This window comes from Ornithorhynchus anatinus, chromosome X2 (assembly GCF_004115215.2).
Source record: "Ornithorhynchus anatinus isolate Pmale09 chromosome X2, mOrnAna1.pri.v4, whole genome shotgun sequence".
In the NCBI taxonomy this organism is placed as follows: Eukaryota; Metazoa; Chordata; class Mammalia; order Monotremata; family Ornithorhynchidae; genus Ornithorhynchus; species Ornithorhynchus anatinus.
In genome coordinates this window covers 3291471-3308212 of record NC_041750.1, presented here as the reverse complement: position 1 = coordinate 3308212, position 16742 = coordinate 3291471, and the positions used below count along the sequence as shown (strand labels likewise).

At 59.0% G+C, this 16742-nt stretch overlaps 1 protein-coding gene across 1 annotated transcript; it reads left to right on the top strand.

Annotated features, from left to right (window-relative positions):
• Positions 1 to 4665: 4665 nt before the first annotated feature.
• On the top strand, positions 4666 to 7708 carry EGR1 (early growth response 1). The gene is made up of 2 exons (XM_029052622.1): positions 4666 to 4953; positions 6320 to 7708. The coding sequence occupies exons 1-2, from the start codon at positions 4671 to 4673 to the stop codon at positions 7636 to 7638; spliced, it is 1602 nt and encodes a 533-aa protein (XP_028908455.1). The 5' UTR covers positions 4666 to 4670; the 3' UTR covers positions 7639 to 7708.
• Positions 7709 to 16742: the final 9034 nt, after the last annotated feature.

Genomic DNA, 16742 nt, shown 5'->3' with positions numbered 1-16742 from the left:
GTAAGCGCTTAACAAATACCACCGTTATTATATATATTGGCGTTTGTTAAGCACTTACTATGTGCCAAGCACTGTTTTTTATATATATATATATATGTATTTGTAAATTCTATCTTCTCTAACTTATCTGCGGTTTATTCCTATGGTTAAGGCTGCTTTCTCCTCGATTCGACAGCAAGCTCCTTGAGGGCTTTGAGATCTGTCTTTGGTTACTTCCCAAGCACCTCTTTCAGAGCCCTGCACTCAAAAGGGCTTCTATCATTTCTGATTAAGGCTAAACAATGCTGCTTGCCACAGGGCTGAGGCACGGAGGAAATGCCTAATAGATGCTATGGTCATCAGTGTTATCAGGTAAAATAATGCTATTACTAATAATTACGGTATCTGTTCAGCGCTTACTATGTGCCAGGCGCTCTACTAAGCACTGGGGTTGATTCAAGCCGATCGAGTTGGGCAAAGTCCCTGTCCCACGTTGGGGCTCACATTCTCAATCCCCACGCTCCACATGAGGTCACTGAGGCAAAGAGAAGTGAAATGACTTGCCCAGGGTCTCACCGCAGACAAGTGGCGGAGCCGGGATGAGAAGCCACAATCTTCTGACTCCCAGGCCCCGGCTCTTTCCATTAGCACGGAGTAAGTGCTCAATAAATAGGACCGAATGAATGAGGAAGAGAAACACAAGTGGGTAAATTAGTCAATGACAAATAATAATAACAGTGTTAACATTTGTTCAGCGCTTACTATGTGCCGAGCACTGTTCTAAGCACTGGGGTAGATACAGGGTGATCCGGTTGTCCCACGTGGGGCTCACAGTCTTAATCCCCATTTTACAGATGAGGACACTGAGGCACAGAGAAGTTAAATGACTCGCCCGGAGTCACACAGCTGACAAGTGGCAGAGGCAGGATTCGAACCCATGACGTCTGACTCCCAAGCCCGGGCTCTTCCCACTGAGCCACGCTGCTTCTCTAAATAAACAGGGGAATCCAGGAGGGCCGAGGTGGTATTTATTGGGCACTTGCTGGGTATTTATTGGGCACTTACTACGCGCAGCGCACCGCGTGCACTTCCCTGGGCCCAAAGGAGACCAGTCGAAAGAGCAGGAATTTCTGAGCCCTAAAGGCCTACATTCTAGGGAAGCGGCATGGCGTAGTGGGTAGCGGGCGGGACCGGGAGTCGGTTCTAATCCCGGCTCTGCCGCCCGTCTGCTGCGTAGCCTTGGGCAAGTCATTTCACTTCTCTGGGCCTCAGCGACCTCATCTGGAAAATGGGGATTAAGACCGCGAGCCCCACGCGGGACAGGGAGTGAATCCAACCCAACTGGCTTGTAGCCAAACCAGCGATTAGTACGGTGCCCGGCACATAGTAAGCGATTAACAAATCCCAAAATTATCACTATAATTATTATTATTATTATTAGTCCCAGGTCGGCCACTGACCAGCTTTGCGGCCTCGGTCTCGCCACCTGTAAAGTGAGGGTGTTAACGACTCCGCCCCTGAGATGGCGTGGGAAGAAAATATGAGAGCTCATGTGAAAGCTCTCTGAGAAATCGAATTTCCTAAACGGGTTCAAGGTGTTCACCATAATGTTTATTAACCACTCCGTTTATTAACTGTGGGGGGACAATACCAGAAAGTCAGCTCAGACCCAATCTCGATCCCACACGCAGCCACGGGTCTCGGAGCGAGGGGGGGTACTTTCTCCCCATTTTCTGGAGGAGAAAATTGAGGTAACAGAAGCGGACTTGCCCAAGTTCACCTAGCAGGCTAGAGCACCAAGCTCCAATGCCACGCTCGTTCCACTATGCTCCTTATCAGTGCTATTATTATTATTATTAGGGTTATTAAGGAGGAAACCGTAAGACCCCCTGCCTTCTAGCGGTCCGTCAAGGGGGCTTCCGGGGTACGAAACCCTGAAGTGGGCACCGGGGAGGGTCTCCTGAGGTGAATCCAGTATCTTCTCCGGGAAGACTCGAACAAAGAATATGAGGCAGTAACGAGGGGAAGGGTTGGTCGCCGGTTGGAGAGGGTGGGACTCGGTTTCCCCAGTTTGTGGTTGGAAGGCCAAGTGCGGGAGGGAGAGACTCCAGCAGGACGAGGGAGCGAGCACCCGGGACGTCGCGCTGGAGGGCTGGGGGTCTTCCCCCGCCAACCCCCGGACGGAACCCGGACCCCCGGGACTTTGATCCGGACAGAGCGTTAACCATTCTGACGATGACCCGCTGTGATGGAATCATCTAAGTTGAAGCAAGATCAACTCTTACTACCCATTCCAGCTCACGATGTCGATTTTCTGTAGACTGTTTTCTTTAGACCGTGAGCCCGTCAAACGGCAGGGACCGTCTCTATCTGTGGCCGACTTGTTCGTTCCAAGCGCTTAGTACAGTGCTCTGCCCATAGTAAGCGCTCAATAAATACTATTGAATGAATGCTTTTCTTCTCAAATCTAGACCCCCGGAATCGGCTCTCTACTCACACTGCCCCGTCACCTCCCTGGTTCTCCAATTTCGCTTTCATCCTAAAAATCCTGGAAATAATAAGCCCGATACCCAATACCCGGGCCCAGGACTATCGAGACCTCGAACTTGGCCGGGGTCTTTTAGTTGCCCAGATCCCTTCCTCATCACGAATCTCATTTCTTTAAGGTCTTCGTTAAGCGCTTATTATGTGTCAGGCGCCGCATTCGGCGGGGTTCAGCGGAAAGAGCCCGGGCTGGGGAGTCAGAGGTCGTGGGTTCGAATCCCGGCTCCTCCGCTCGTCGGCTGTGTCACTTTGGGCCGGTCACTTCACTTCTCCACGCTTCAGTTCCCTCGTGGGGGAATCTCCCCCGGCGCTTAGAACAGTGCTCTGCACCTAGTAAGCGCTTAACAAATATCAACGTTATTATTAGACCGTGAGCCCCAGGTGGGACGAGCTGATCGCCTGGGATCCTCGGGGCGGTGCTTTGCACAAACCCGATGACCTCGTCTCTACCCCAGCAGCGCTTAGTACGGTGCTTGGCACATAGTAGGAGCTGAAGGAAAGCTGCAATTATTATTCTGGAGGGGGAGGGAAGGAGGGAGGGGGATGCGGGGCGGGCGGCGCCTGCTCACTGCGCGCTCACTGCGTCGGCGGCCCCCTGCCCTCCCCCCCCAGGACCGGCCCCGGGGGGCAGCCCGGAGGAGGTGGGCAGCCAGGCCGGGCTGGGGAGGGGGAGGGGGAGGGGAGGGGAAACCCCTCTGCTCTCCCCTGCAGACCCTGGGGGGGGGGGAGGGAAGGGTCTCCCCCTCCCCTAAAGATGGGGGGGATGGGTCTCCCCCTCCTCCTAAGGTGGGGGGGTGGGTCTCCCCTCCCCCAGAGGTTGGGGGGGGGAATGGGTCTCCCCCAGAACGGGGGGAGAGGGGTCTCCCCCTCCTCCTAAGGTGAGAGGGATGGGTCTTCCCTCCCCCTAAGGTGGGGGAGATGGGTCTCCCCTCCCCCGGAGGTGGGGGGAAGGAATGGGTCTCTCCTCCCCCTAAGGTGGGGGGAGGGAATGGGTCTCCCCCCCAAAAAGGTGGGGGCGGGTGGATCTCTCCTCCCTCAAGGGTGGGAGGGGGAGTGGATCTCCCCTCCCCCAAGGGGGTGGGGGGGATGGATCTGCCCTCCCCCAAAGGTGGGGGGGGGGAATGGGTCTCCCCCCCAAAAAGGTGGGGGCGGGTGGATCTCTCCTCCCTCAAGGGTGGGAGGGGGAGTGGATCTCCCCTCCCCCAAGGGGGTGGGGGGGATGGATCTGCCCTCCCCCAAAGGTGGGGGCGGGGAATGGGTCTCCCCCACAAAAGGTAGTGTGGGGGAGTGGATCTCCCCTCCCCCAAAGGTGGGGGCGGGAAATGATCTCCCCTCCCCCAATGGTGGGGGGGGGGGGCACGGGTCTCCCCTCCCCTAAAGGTGGGGGCGGGGCTGCCTCGGTTTCTCCCCGCTTTCTCCGGGACAGCCGCCGCGTCCTCAGTGGCCTCCTCCTCCTCCTCCTCCCCCCCTCCCCTGGTTCTCACGGCCCCGGGCGGGGGCGCGCACAGGGGCGCGCTCGCGGGCCCTCCCGCTCCTCCCGGCGGAGAGGGGGGAGGGGGGAGGGAGGAGGAGGAGGGAGAGCGCGCGCATGCGCGCCAGCTGGTCGGGGGGAGGGGGGGAGGAGGAGGAGGCGGCGCGCGGTCCGGGGCGCGAGGGTCCCGGAAGCGCCATATAAGGCCCAGGAAGGATCCCCCGCCGGAACCGGCCTTATATGGGCAGCGCCTAATATGGCGGCGGGGGCTTCCGGCGGGAGCGGGAGGAGGGGAGAGAGGGGAAAGAGGGAGGGAGGGATGGCGGCGTCCCCGGGATCCCCGTCCGAGCGCAGCGAGCGGAGCGCGCGGCCGGAGGGGGGAGGGGGGGGCGCGTGACGTCACGCGGGGGGTCCTCCCGTTCCCGCCCTGCCATATAAGGGCTTCCTCCCTCCCAAATATGGCCATGTACGTCACGGCGGGGGCGGGGCCGCGCCGCCCGGACCCTTTATATGGAGGCCGAGCCGGCGGCGGCGGCGGGGGAGGCGCCGGAGAGACGCCGCAGCACCGGCCGCGCAGGACCAGCCCGACCCGCCCCCCCCCCCGCGGGACCCCCCCCCCCGGGACACCCCCCTCCCCCTCCCGGGACCCCCCCTCCCCCCCCCCCCGACGCCCCCCATGGCGGCGGCCAAGGCGGAGCTGCAGCTGCTGGCGCCGCTGGCCCTGGCCGACCCGTTCGGCCCCTTCCCGCACTCCTCCCCCGCCCTGGACAACTACCCCAAGCTGGAGGAGATGATGCTGCTGGGCTCCGCCGGGGCTCCCTTCGCCCCCGACGCCGCCGGACCGGCCGGACCGGGAGCAGCGGGAGCAGCGGGGCCGGCGGGCGGCGGCGGCGGCGGCGGCGGCGGCTTCCCCCCCGCGGGCGAGGCCGGCGAGCAGCACTTCGAACACCTGGCCGCAGGTAAAAAGCGCCGCGCCCTCGCCGGCCGGGCCCGCCGGGACACCCCCCTCCCCCGCGCCGCGTCCGGCCTCGTCCGCGGGGGCCCCGGGGGCGGGAGGGGGGACCCCCAGCCTCCCCTCTCTCTCCACAGACCCCCCCTTCCGCCCCCAGCCCCTCTTCCTTTTCTCCCCCCAGCCCCCCTTCTTTTCTCCCCCAGGCCCCCCTTTTCTCCCCCCGGCCCCCCTTTCTTTTCTCCCCCAACCCCCCCTCCTTTCTCCCCCCAGCCCCCCCTTCCTTTCTCCCCCCAGCCCCCTCTTCCTTTTCTCCCCCCAGCCCCCCTTCTTTTCTCCCCCAGGCCCCCCTTTTCTCCCCCCGGCCCCCCTTTCTTTTCTCCCCCAACCCCTCCTTCCTTTCTCCCCCCCAGCCCCCCCTTTCTCCACCCCAGCCCCCCTCCTTTCTCCACCCCAGCCCCCCTCCTTTCTCCCCCCAGCCCCCCCTTCCTTTCTCCCCCCAGCCCCCCCTTCCTTTCTCCCCCCAGCCCCCCCTTCCTTTCTCCCCCCAGCCCCCCCTTCCTTTCTCCCCCCAGCCCCCCCTTTTCTCCCCCCAGCTCCCCTCTTTTCTCCCCCCAGCTCCCCCCTTCTTCCCCCAGCCCCCCATTCCTTTGTCCCCCCCAGACCCCCCGTCCTTTCTCCCCCCTTGCCCCCCTTCCTTTCTCCCCCCAGCCCCCCCTTCCTTTCTCCCCCCCAACCCCCCCTTCCTCTCTCCCCCCCAGCCCCCCCTTCCTCTCTCCCCCCTCAGCCCCCCCTCCCTTTCTCCCCCAACCCCCCCTTTCTCCCCCAACCCTCTTCCCCCCCCTTTCCTTCCCCCCATCCCCCCCCCGTTCCCCCCTCCTCCCCCTGGGGTGTGTTGGCGGGGAGGGGCTCAGAGGCGGTTTCTGGGGCTGCGGGGGTGGTGATGGAGGGGGAGGGGGGGGCTTGTTTTGCCGAGCGAGGGAGCGTCGGCACGGTGCCCCGCCCGGCCGCCCGGCCGCCCGGCCGCCCGCAGCGGCCGGAGGGAGCCCGAGGGGTCCGGCTGGGGATGCCCGGGGATGCCCGGCGGGGGTGGGGGGTCCCGGGGACGGGCCGGGGAGAGGAGGGGATGCCCCCGCTGGCCGCCGATGCGGAGCCCGGGGAGCTGCAGTGGAGGGGGGTTCTCCGTATTTGCGTCAGCTGTTGTCGAGGAGGGCTCTGCCGCCGGAGGCCTTCCAGGAACGTCGCGATCTGCCGCCGTCGATTATTAACCGGGCCCCCCGCGACGCCCCCCCGGAACCTCCCCGTCCCCCGAGACCCGACCCCACCCCGAGTAACGCCGCCGCTCTCCGTCTGTCTCTCCCCTCTCGTCCACCTAGACACTTTCCCCGACATCTCCCTGGGCGCCGAGAAGGGGCTGGCGGAGCCCGGCTACCCCAACCAGACGACCCGCCTGCCGCCCATCGCCTACACGGGCCGCTTCTCCCTGGAGCCGGCGCCCAACGGGGCCAACCCCCTGTGGCCGGAGCCCCTGTTCAGCCTGGTCAGCGGGCTGGTGAGCGTGACCAACCCGCCGGCCGCCTCGGCCTCGCCGGCCTCCTCCGCCTCGCAGAGCCCCCCGCCGAGCTGCGCCGTCCAGTCGACGGAGAACGGCCCCGTCTACTCGGCCGCCCCCACGTTCCCGGCGGCCGGCGCCGACCTCTTCCCCGAGGCCCCGGCCTTCCCCCCGCCCCCGGGGGGGCCCGGCGGCCTGCAGTACCCGCCGCCCCCGGCCTACCCCGGCGCCAAGGCCGGCTTCCAGGTGCCCGTGATCCCGGACTACCTGTTCCCGCCGGGGCAGGGGCAGGGGCAGGGGGAGCTGGGCCCGGCGGAGCAGAAGCCGTTCGCCGCCCCCGAGGGCCGGGGCCCGCAGCTGTCGCTCACGCCCCTGTCCACCATCAAGGCCTTCGCCACGCAGACGGGCTCGCAGGACCCCAAGCCCCTCGGGGCGGCCTACCCGGCCCAGGCGGCCAAGCCCGGCCGCCTGCGCAAGTACCCCAACAGGCCCAGCAAGACCCCGCCCCACGAGCGGCCCTACGCCTGCCCCGTGGAGTCCTGCGACCGGCGCTTCTCCCGCTCGGACGAGCTGACCCGGCACATCCGCATCCACACGGGCCAGAAGCCCTTCCAGTGCCGCATCTGCATGCGCAACTTCAGCCGCAGCGACCACTTGACCACCCACATCCGGACGCACACGGGCGAGAAGCCCTTCGCCTGCGACATCTGCGGCCGCAAATTCGCCCGCAGCGACGAGCGCAAGAGACACACAAAGATCCACCTGCGGCAGAAGGACAAGAAGGCGGACAAGGGCCCGGCGGTCGTCGCCGCCCCGGCCCTGCCCGCCTCCTCGCTCCCGCCCCTCTCCTACTCCTCCTCCTCCTCCTCCTCCTCCTCTTCCTCCTCCGTCGGCGCCTCGTACCCGTCCCCGGCCCCCACCTCCTACCCGTCCCCCGGCTCCTCGTCGTCCTACCCGTCCCCGGCCCACAGCGGCTTCCCCTCGCCCTCCATCGCCTCCACGTTCTCCTCCATCGCCTCCGCCTTCCCGGCCCCGGGGGTCCCCGGCTTCGCCGCCCCGGGCGTGGCCGGCCCCTTCGGCGGCTCGACGGCCCTCTCGGACATGGCGGCCGCCTTCTCGCCCAGGACAATAGAGATCTGTTAGGGGCCAGAAGAGGACTGGCGTTGGGGCGGGGCGGGGGACCGAAGAGGGACACCTCCCCCCCCCCCCCCCCCGCCCCGTCCCGGGGGAGACGGGGGTGTCCGGCCCGTTCTCGGGTCGGGGGTGTCGGTGCGGGGTCGGGACGGGGATCCCGATCCGACTCCTCGTCTCTGCACGCACGCCCCCCCCCCTCCCCCCGCCTCCCCCCCCCCCCTTTTAACTTCAGCTGCCTGAAAAAGCCACAGCCATGCCGAAATCCATCACCTCCATCCAAGGACTTGATTTGCATGGACTCTGGATATCTCATTTCCGTCTAATTTCCACCCCCTCCCCCTTTGAAAACGTTTGAACCTTAAGTTCGGCGGGCAGGGAGCCGGGGCCTTCGGGTCCGGCCCCCTGCCTCTGTACAGCGTCCCCGTGCCAGAGATCTCGTTCTTCTTGGGCTACTCTCGATGTGACGGCGACTGGCCGATTCACACGGTATGATTTGGAGTCAGGGCCTCGTTTTGTATAAGAAAAGGGAAAAAAAGAAACCAGAGAAAGAAAACAAAACGAAACCCACGGCGATTCCGTTTTAGCGACTACGCTTGGCCACGTTTGAAACTTCTCGCTGAAACGGCACTTCCTAGATATTAACCCGAGCATGTGTCAGAGTGATGTTCCGTTCACTTTTTTTTTTTTTTTGTAAATACCAACCGACTGTACTCTCACATGTGGCAAAAAAAAAAAGTCTTTTGGAGGTTTGTTTGGTTTGGTTTGGTTTTCGTCTTTCCTTTCGGTTGGAAGAAGTTCCACGTCTTGGTGCCTTTTCGTGACGCTCTGGCTGCCGCCTTGACACATGATTTCTGTGTGGGACATGCCTGATTCTGGTCTTAAGGTGGACAGAGAGACAACAGGGAGTCTTAGGAGGAGGAGGAGGAGGGGAGGGTGAAAGCCGTCGGCTTCGTTTCTCCAGAATGTAAGCAAAAAAAAAACAAACAGACAATTAAATCCGAACTCTCAGAAGTCTATTTTTGTAAGTGAAAATGTAAATTTATAAATATATATTCAGGAGTTGGAATGTTGAAGTTGCCTACTGAGTAGGTGGCGTTTTTTTTTTTCTTTGTATGTTATGAACATGCGTCTTATTATTTTGTGGTCTTATTTTTACTTTGTAATTGTGTTTGCTTAAACCAAGTGACTGTTTGGCTTATAAAACACATTGAATGCGCTTTACTGCCAATGGGATATTCGGTGTATATCCTTCCGGGAAAATTAAAAAGGAAATAAAATAGCGCTGGCTGTTTTGTCCTGGAATGGGGTGTCTGTCCCTGCCTTCTTTGGATTTCCCACCCCTCGATTTTTCCCCCAGACGCTCCGAGGTCCTAAGGGACTCCCCAGTTAGGCCCAGGCTCTCCCGTTCCTTTATCACGGCATCCCGGGCTTCCCGGCTGCCAGTTGAAGAGAGTGTGAATCCTGCCGTTTGAGTTCAAGATTTAGGGGCACCCGCTCACTCCCCTTTCCCTCGCAGAAGGGCACCCCAGAGAAGACAAGGGGTGTGACTTTTTGTCTTTTAATCCTCTCTTCGCGTGGGCCATTCCAAGAGGTGAAACTCCGAGAGTTGGCGAGGCAGCGGGGACTCCCGCTTGGCACAGAGACCTGGGCGAAACCTGCTTCTCTCCAGTTCCCCGTTGGTGGTGGGTAATTGAAGCCTGGGGTGGGGGACCTGTCAGCCCGTGCTGAGGCTTGTGGTCGATTCAGAGCTTAATAGTCATTAAATTAAGTCCTCATTTTGGGCCAAGCCCTGGGGTTGGGTCAGTCTCTGTCCCGCTTGGGGCTCGCGGTCCTCTCGGGGGAGAAAGGACGGGTCCTCATTGCCTGGGATGAGGAATCCGAAGGACTTAGCCGAGTGGCTGGAACGCGGGCCTGGGAGTCAGAAGGAACTGGGTTCTGATCCCGGCTCCGCCCCTCGTCTCCTGCGTGACCCGGGGCGAGTCGTTTAACTTCTCTGTGCCCCAGTTCCTTCATCTGTAAAATGGAGATTTAACGTGGTGCGGCCCATGTGGCAAGGGGACTGGAATAGCTTGTATCTCTCCCGGTGCTTAGTACGGTGCCCGACACCTGGTAAGCGCTTTGTGACTACCATTTAAAAGAAAAAAAAATAACAAAAGCCGACCCCGTCAGACTGAGTTTTCGTGGATCGCCGCCAGCGTGTCATCCCTAGAAGGAATCGCCGAGGGGGCGGCAGGAGCCAAGGCCCCGGGGGGGGGGGGGGGAGGGTTCCCGAGGGGAGACGGAGGACGGAGCGGACCCCGGAATTCGAGCCAAGAATCCTTCCAGGAAGAAAGCGTGTCCCCTTGCCAGTCCCTGGCCGTCGCCCAAGGAGTCGGCCGCGACGTAGGTCGGCCGTGGGCCCCGGCCCAGCTCGGACCGACTCCGGGGAGCGGAAGGGCCCGCCGGGCCCCTCGATCCCACCCGGACGCGGGGGGCCGGCGGGGCCTCCGAGCCGCCCCCTTTCAGGTGCGACTGCCACGGCGATCGGCCGGGGAGGTGGGCGGCCGGACGTTGGACGCCGTTCCTCGGGGGTGGATGCTGATTTGTTTTTCTCCTTTCAGGTCCGTGGCCGGGCAGTCTTCTCCAGAGGCAGGGGGGTGGATCCGATGACCTCCGCGGACCTCCTTTTCCGTTCTGGAATGGCTCGGTTGCTAGATCGAGCATCCTTTCCCGTCTGCTCCTGAGGCGCCCCACCCCCGCCGGCTCCTGACTGGTTCTAGAGTGTCCAGCTTGGGCGATTGAGCGAAGGTGACCTACCGGCTTCCGTGCCCGGCTCGGCGGCTTCGGGGGCTGAAGCGGTGCGATCGGTTATTTCGAGGTACGTATGGTGTGATACGGTTTTGGTAATTCTATCTCCTCCAAGACGTCTTCCCGACTGAGCCCTCCTCTCCTCTTTTTCCCACTCCCTTCTGCGTCGCCCTGACTCGCCCCCTTTATTCATCTCCCCTCCCAGCCCCGAAACACTTATGTCCGTATCTGTCATTTATCTCTATTAATGTCTGTCTGGCCCCTCTAAACTGCCAGGTTGTTGTGGGCAGGGAATGTGTCTGTTCTACTGTTATAGTTCGATAACAATAATGGTGGCATCTGTTAAGCACTTACTATATGCCAGGCGCTCTACTAAACGAGCAGATTGAGGGGGACGGTCACTGCCCACACGGGGCTCACAGTCTTATTCCCCATTTTACAGATGAGGGCACTGAGGCCCAGAGAAGTGATTTGCCCAAGGTCACACAGAGCCAGGTGGCGGAGATGGGATCAGAACCCACGACCTTCTGACTCCCAGGCTTGGGAGAGCGTCTGGCTCTCTCAAGCGTTTAGTGCAGTGCTCTGTACACAGTAAGCCCTCGATTAAATGCGAATGAATGAATGGAGCCTCCTCCTGTCTCCAGGGTCCATGGGAGTTGCAATGTCCCCCTCCACCATCCGGTGACTCCAAGGCAACCTGTTCCTGACCCAATGGCCGGACCGTCTCCCCTCCCACCTCAGCCGAGGCCCCCCGCCTTACGTCCCCTCAGAACCGAGAATTCATCTTCGGGGTCTCTCTCCCATCAGACAGCCACATGGATCAATCCAACCAGACCCTGTCACCTGCAAAACTTTTGACGCCCTCCCCCTCACACGGGACACCGCCTCTCGCTCCCTCTCTCCCTCCGACCTTCGTCCTCCTCCTTTCCCGCCCGTCCCCCCCCCGCCGGTCGCCAGGGTGGGCCTGCCACGGGCCTTGGCAGTTCCCTCTCGGATTCCCAATGGAGCCAAACTGAGAGGAAGTTGAGGGGAGAGGCAGAGCGACCTCATTTCCTTCAGCCTGCCTCCTGACTTCAGCCCTCGGGGGCTGGGCGTGGGCCATTTGCCCGACTGCGCTTAGTACGGTGGTCGGCACCAAGTATGCGCTCTGGGATCTAGTACAGGCCCCTTTCAAAGCTCCCTCCTCGAAAGCCCGATCGGGGTCGAGAGGGTGCTTTCACTTTCCGAAACGACGGTTCTGGCCATATCCCTTGGCCAACTTTCTTCCTGGCACCAGGACTTGGGAGTGAACTTTTCCGAGTGGGGTTCGCTTGCCCCGCACCATCCCCACTCTCTCATCTCGAGGACCGACCCTCCTAAATTACGGGGGACAGACACATCCCCCGACACATCAGGACTCCCACCGTGCCCTCCCTGTCCAGCCAGGCGCAGCGGCAAGTAGCCACCGCTGATCGTTTTTTACTGATCATTTCATTTTTTAACAACTGTGAGTGAGCCTGAAATGCGTTCCTCTACTCCTGCTGCCCTAGCCCTCCGGTCCTGTATATGTCAACCGCCCCGGCCTTGATGTCGTTTTTGGATTTTTATTGTTTCATCCTTACGCGATCGAGCGACTCGTGTCTGTCGCCCTCTTCCCTTTCTCATTCTCAAATTACTAGTTCCTCGAGGCCCCGTGAGCCGGCTGGCTTGAGAGGAGCCAAGGGTGCGAGCTGGGGTGAGGTGGGAGAGGAGCGAGGGTGCAGAGAGGGGAGAGGGCTGATGGAGCACCTCAAAGCCAGCGGTCAAGAGTTTCCGTTTGATGCAGCGACGGATGGGTGACCGGAAGGTTTCTGAGGCGGAGGGAGGGGGTGCCCAGGGGAATGATATTTTAGAAAAATGATCCGGAGAGCGGAGTGGAGTCCGGATCGGAGAGGAGAGACGCCGGGGGCACTCTGCTTCTCTGTTGGGGCCCTGGGGGTGTACGGCAGAAGGGAAATAAGAGATCCGGGAAACAAAGGAGGAGGACTCAACTACTTCGATCCATCGGAGGGGAAGAATGATCAAGTCAGCACCAGGGGAGCAGAGCTCGGAGCGCCGGTGGGTCATATCCATCCCTGCCTGTTCAGAGGTTTCTGGCGGATGCTGCCGTCCCATCTGTCACCTGGCCTGAGGCCTCCAGACGGGCGGATGATGACGACGGTGACCGCGGCGTTGAAACGCTTCCGATGTGCCAGGCACTGTACTAAGCGCTGGGGTAGATGCAACTCGATCAGATCGGACGCTGTCCCTGTCCTGCGTAGGGTTCAGAGACTGAATAGGGGGCGGAATGGGCATTTTGTCAGAGGTCATGAGTTTGAATCCCAGCTCTGCCACTTGTCAGCTGTGTGACTGTGGGCAAGTCACTTAACTTCTCTGGGCCTCAGTTACCTCATCTGTAAAATGGCGATTAAGACTGTGAGCCCCACGTGGGACAACCCGATTCCCCTGTGTCTACCCCAGCGCTTAGAACAGTGCTCTGCACATAGTAAGCGCTTAACAAATACCAACATTATTATTATTATTATTTATTGAGCGCTTACTACATGCAGAGCGCTGAACTAAGCGCTTGGGAGAGAACAAGAGAAGGAGCAGGCACAGTCCCTGCTTATAGCGAGCTTACAGTCTAGAGACCCCCATTTTGCTTATGAGGAAACCAAAGCACAGGAAAGTGAAGTTCATTCATTCCATAGTATTCACTGAGCGCTTACTGTGTGCAAAGCACTGGACTAACCATGTGGGAGAGTACACTAAAACACTATAACACTCTCCCACTCTCCCACTATAACAACAGATCGACATATTCCTGCCCACAGCGGGCTCACAGTCAAGTGAAGTGATTTGCCCAAGGTCACCCAGCAGGCAAGGAGCAGAACGGGGATTGAAACTCAGGTCCTGTGACTCCCCCGCTTCGGGTTCCTTCCGCTAGGTGATATGGATTGGGTGCTTATTATGTTCAAGCAGTGTGCTAAGCACCGCGGCAAATGCAGGCTTCCAGATCTGTGCTCTGTCCACTAGACCACACCGCTTCGCTGTATTTACGTTCTTATCTGTACACATTTGAGCCTGTTGGCTTGCCCGCAGTGGGCCGTCTTTCTCAACCTACCACCCGTTTTTGCAGATCTCCTTTAAGTATCCGTTGTGAAAGTTACCCGTCCTATACATCTATTTTAGAAAACAGCGTGGCCTACTGGAAAGCCAGCGTGGCCTGGGAGCCAGAGGACCCGGCTTCTAATTCCAGGTCTTATCTGCTGCGAGACCTTGGGCAAGTCACTTTGTGCCTCTGGGCCTCAGTTACCTCATCTGTAAAATGGGGATGAAATCCTCCTCCCTCCAACTTGGACCGTGAGCCCCACGTGGGAGAGGGACTGTGCTCGACCTGATTAGACCCCTTGCATCTACCCCGGTGCTCAGAACAGCGCTCGACATACAGTAAGCGCGTAAGAAATACCGTAAAAATAATCATAATGACTTTATTGCTCTTTTGGAGGGTTCAATCTCAGCCTCCTTTCTAAAGCTAAAGTCTGATTTTGTCTCAGCTACTTCCATGCCGGGGCCACCTCTCAGAGAAAGAGACTGCCTCTGCCCAGGAACGATCCTTCCTTTTCCTCATCCCGGCCTTCCACGGTGCTCCGCTCCCATCCTGGCTCCTTCCCGGGGGAATTTACATTCTTCCGGGAGGGGTGCAGTCGTCTAACGTGTCTTCCCTTAATCATCCCCCAGCCCGACCATAACGACGCCGTTCTTTTAATCTTTCTTCCCATAAACGGCTCCGGCCCCTTCATCATTTTTATTGCTTCCCTGTGAACTCCCTCCAGTTTGTTTCCCTCTTCCCGGTAATGAGACGGCTGGGACGGGACGTGGTGTGTGATCATGATTGTTTCAGGGGGAAAGCTGGGCATGGGGGCTTCTCAATAGCTCAGGTTGGCCAGAGAGAGTTCCTAAAAGATGGAGGGCAGAGGGGAATAATAATAAGTGGGAATAAATATGAACCCTGCCCCTCACAAATCTAAGGGTAAAAGGTCGGGAGGAGGACTGGAGACATACATCCGGAGCAATGAAACAATAAAACATAAAAACAGCAATAATAGAGGGGATGCCTAATAATAATAATAATAATTAGGGTCCTTGTTAAGCACTTACTATGTGCCCAGCACTATTCAAAGTGCTGGGTTATTTACAAGTTTGTCAGGCTGGATACAGTCCCTGTCCCACATGGGGCTCACGGTCTTAATCCCCATTTTACAGGTGAGATAACTAAGGCCCAGAGAAGGGAAGCGATTTGTCCAAGGTCACACGGCAGGCAGGTGGCGGAGCCAGGATTCCAACTCGGGTCCTTCGGACTCCCAGGCCCGGCCTTTATCCATTAAGCCACGCCGCTTCTAGTTCCTTGTGTGCAGGGAACGAGACTCGGGTTTCTGCTCTTCTTTTCCCAAGTGCTTCGTGCGGTGAACGGCGCCCAGGGAGTGCTTCATAAATATGAGTTTGTGGTCTAGAGAATGTGAATGTTTCCCGGGTGTTTCTTCCTAGGCTATTCCCCTTGCTCTTCATTTTCGCCCCAATTACCTGGGATATTGGATATCTCATACGCCAGTGGCGACGTTAGGGACACGGTACTTATTGGGACAAAACCCTCGACTTAAAGGCCTCTCTGGATCTCTCTTCTGCTCTTGTCCACGTCTGTCCTCAATAACTGTGATTTTTGTTAAGTCCTTATTAGGTTCCAATTACTTTCTAAGCGCCGGAGTAGATACGGGATCATCAGGGCCCACATGGAGCTCGCAGTCTAGGTAAAAGGGACAGAGATTGAGTCCCCATTTTGCAGACGGAGGAGCTGAGCCTCAGAGAAGTGACGTGGCTTGCCCAAACGCTGAAGTTAAGCGCTGAACAAATACCATAAAAAAAAATGAAGTAGTGCTTCCTTATTATAGTTACCATCTCAAATGACGGTCAAAACAGATGTGCCCCAAGCGGACAAGGCTCTTTCTTTCTCACCGCGGGCACAAGTCGCGGTGCGGCTCCGGGAACAGGGACGGGCTCCCCCGTAGCATCGAGGAGATCCCATCCCATCCCGCTCCGCACCCCTCCCCGCCACAGTGGGATCGCAAACCACCCCGGGGGCCCGAGTCCTCACAGAACCTCAGAAAGGCTCGTGGCCCCGGTAGCCACCGCTATAGCTACGGGAATGCCGTGGACTCTGAGTCATGAGTCGTCCGAAATTCTGCTCCTCCTGCCACAGTTCCCTGCTGACTTTTGTTTTTGTTTTGTGTGTTGTGTATCTGTCCTTGTGTCCTGTGCTGATTTTATGTTTTATTGTTTCATTGCTCCGGATGTATGTCTCCAGTCCTCTCCCTGACCTTTATCCTTAGATTGGGAGGGACAGGGTTCATATTTATTCCCACCTGTGTACTCTTTCCCAGGGCTTAGTACAGGCCTCTGCACACAGTAAGCACTTAATAAATACTATCGTTACCGGTCCGGGGAAGAGTGATGCTTTCGGAGCGACCGATCTATTTTACCCAGGAGTTCAAATCGATTAATTTAATCAGTCCATTGTTTAATCCATCCATCAATCGGTGGTATTTATTGAGTGCTCACAGTGCGCAGAGCGCTGTGCTAGACACAGTCTCGCGGGGGAAAGGCCTTCCTTAGAACCAGTTCTTCCCCAGTGAAAGGTTCCAGCAGCCACAATCTAGAAGTAGCGGTAACGGTGTTTACGTACTAAGCATTTGGACCGAATAAGAAGAATAATTGGGACATCCGCGGTAGGTGCTTACTATGTGCCAAGCACTGTTCTGGGGGTAGATACAAGCTAATCAGGTGGGACACAGTCCCTGTCCCTCAGGGGGCTCCCAGTCTAAGAAAGAGGGAGGACAGATAGATATTTAGATGCGTTTCTATTTTTAATTTTCCTCTCAGGGTGGCACCCGGAGAGTTTCCAGGACCAGTCTTGACTATGGGAGGGAGAGTCAAGCGGAGGCCCGTCCATTCCCTTCCTAGCTGGGCCAGTGGCTAGCGAGCGGAAGGCCGTCTGATACGAGTCAAAACTCACCCGTGCCGGGCAGCGGCGGCACGGGAGAGAGTCGAGGGCGGAGACTCGAGGAGACTGCGCGGAAGGAGGCATCGGTCAACCACTTCTGTATTTTTACCGAGAAAACTCTGTCGATCCCCTCCACGATGGCAGATGGAGGCGGGGCGTTCTGGGAGAGATGTGTCCGTGGTGTCGCTATGGGTCGGAGACGACGCGACGACGTGAGATGATATTTTTAATGGTATCTGTCAAGCGTTTACTATGCGCCGGGCGCTGTGCT

Excerpts from the sequence above, each read along its gene's own strand:
- EGR1 (XM_029052622.1), top strand. The coding sequence starts at position 4,671 with ATGGCGGCGGCCAAGGCGGAGCTGCAGCTGCTGGCGCCGCTGGCCCTG. Across the intron at positions 4,954-6,319 it reads CTTCGAACACCTGGCCGCAG|ACACTTTCCCCGACATCTCC; the intron begins GTAAAAAGCGCC and ends TCGTCCACCTAG.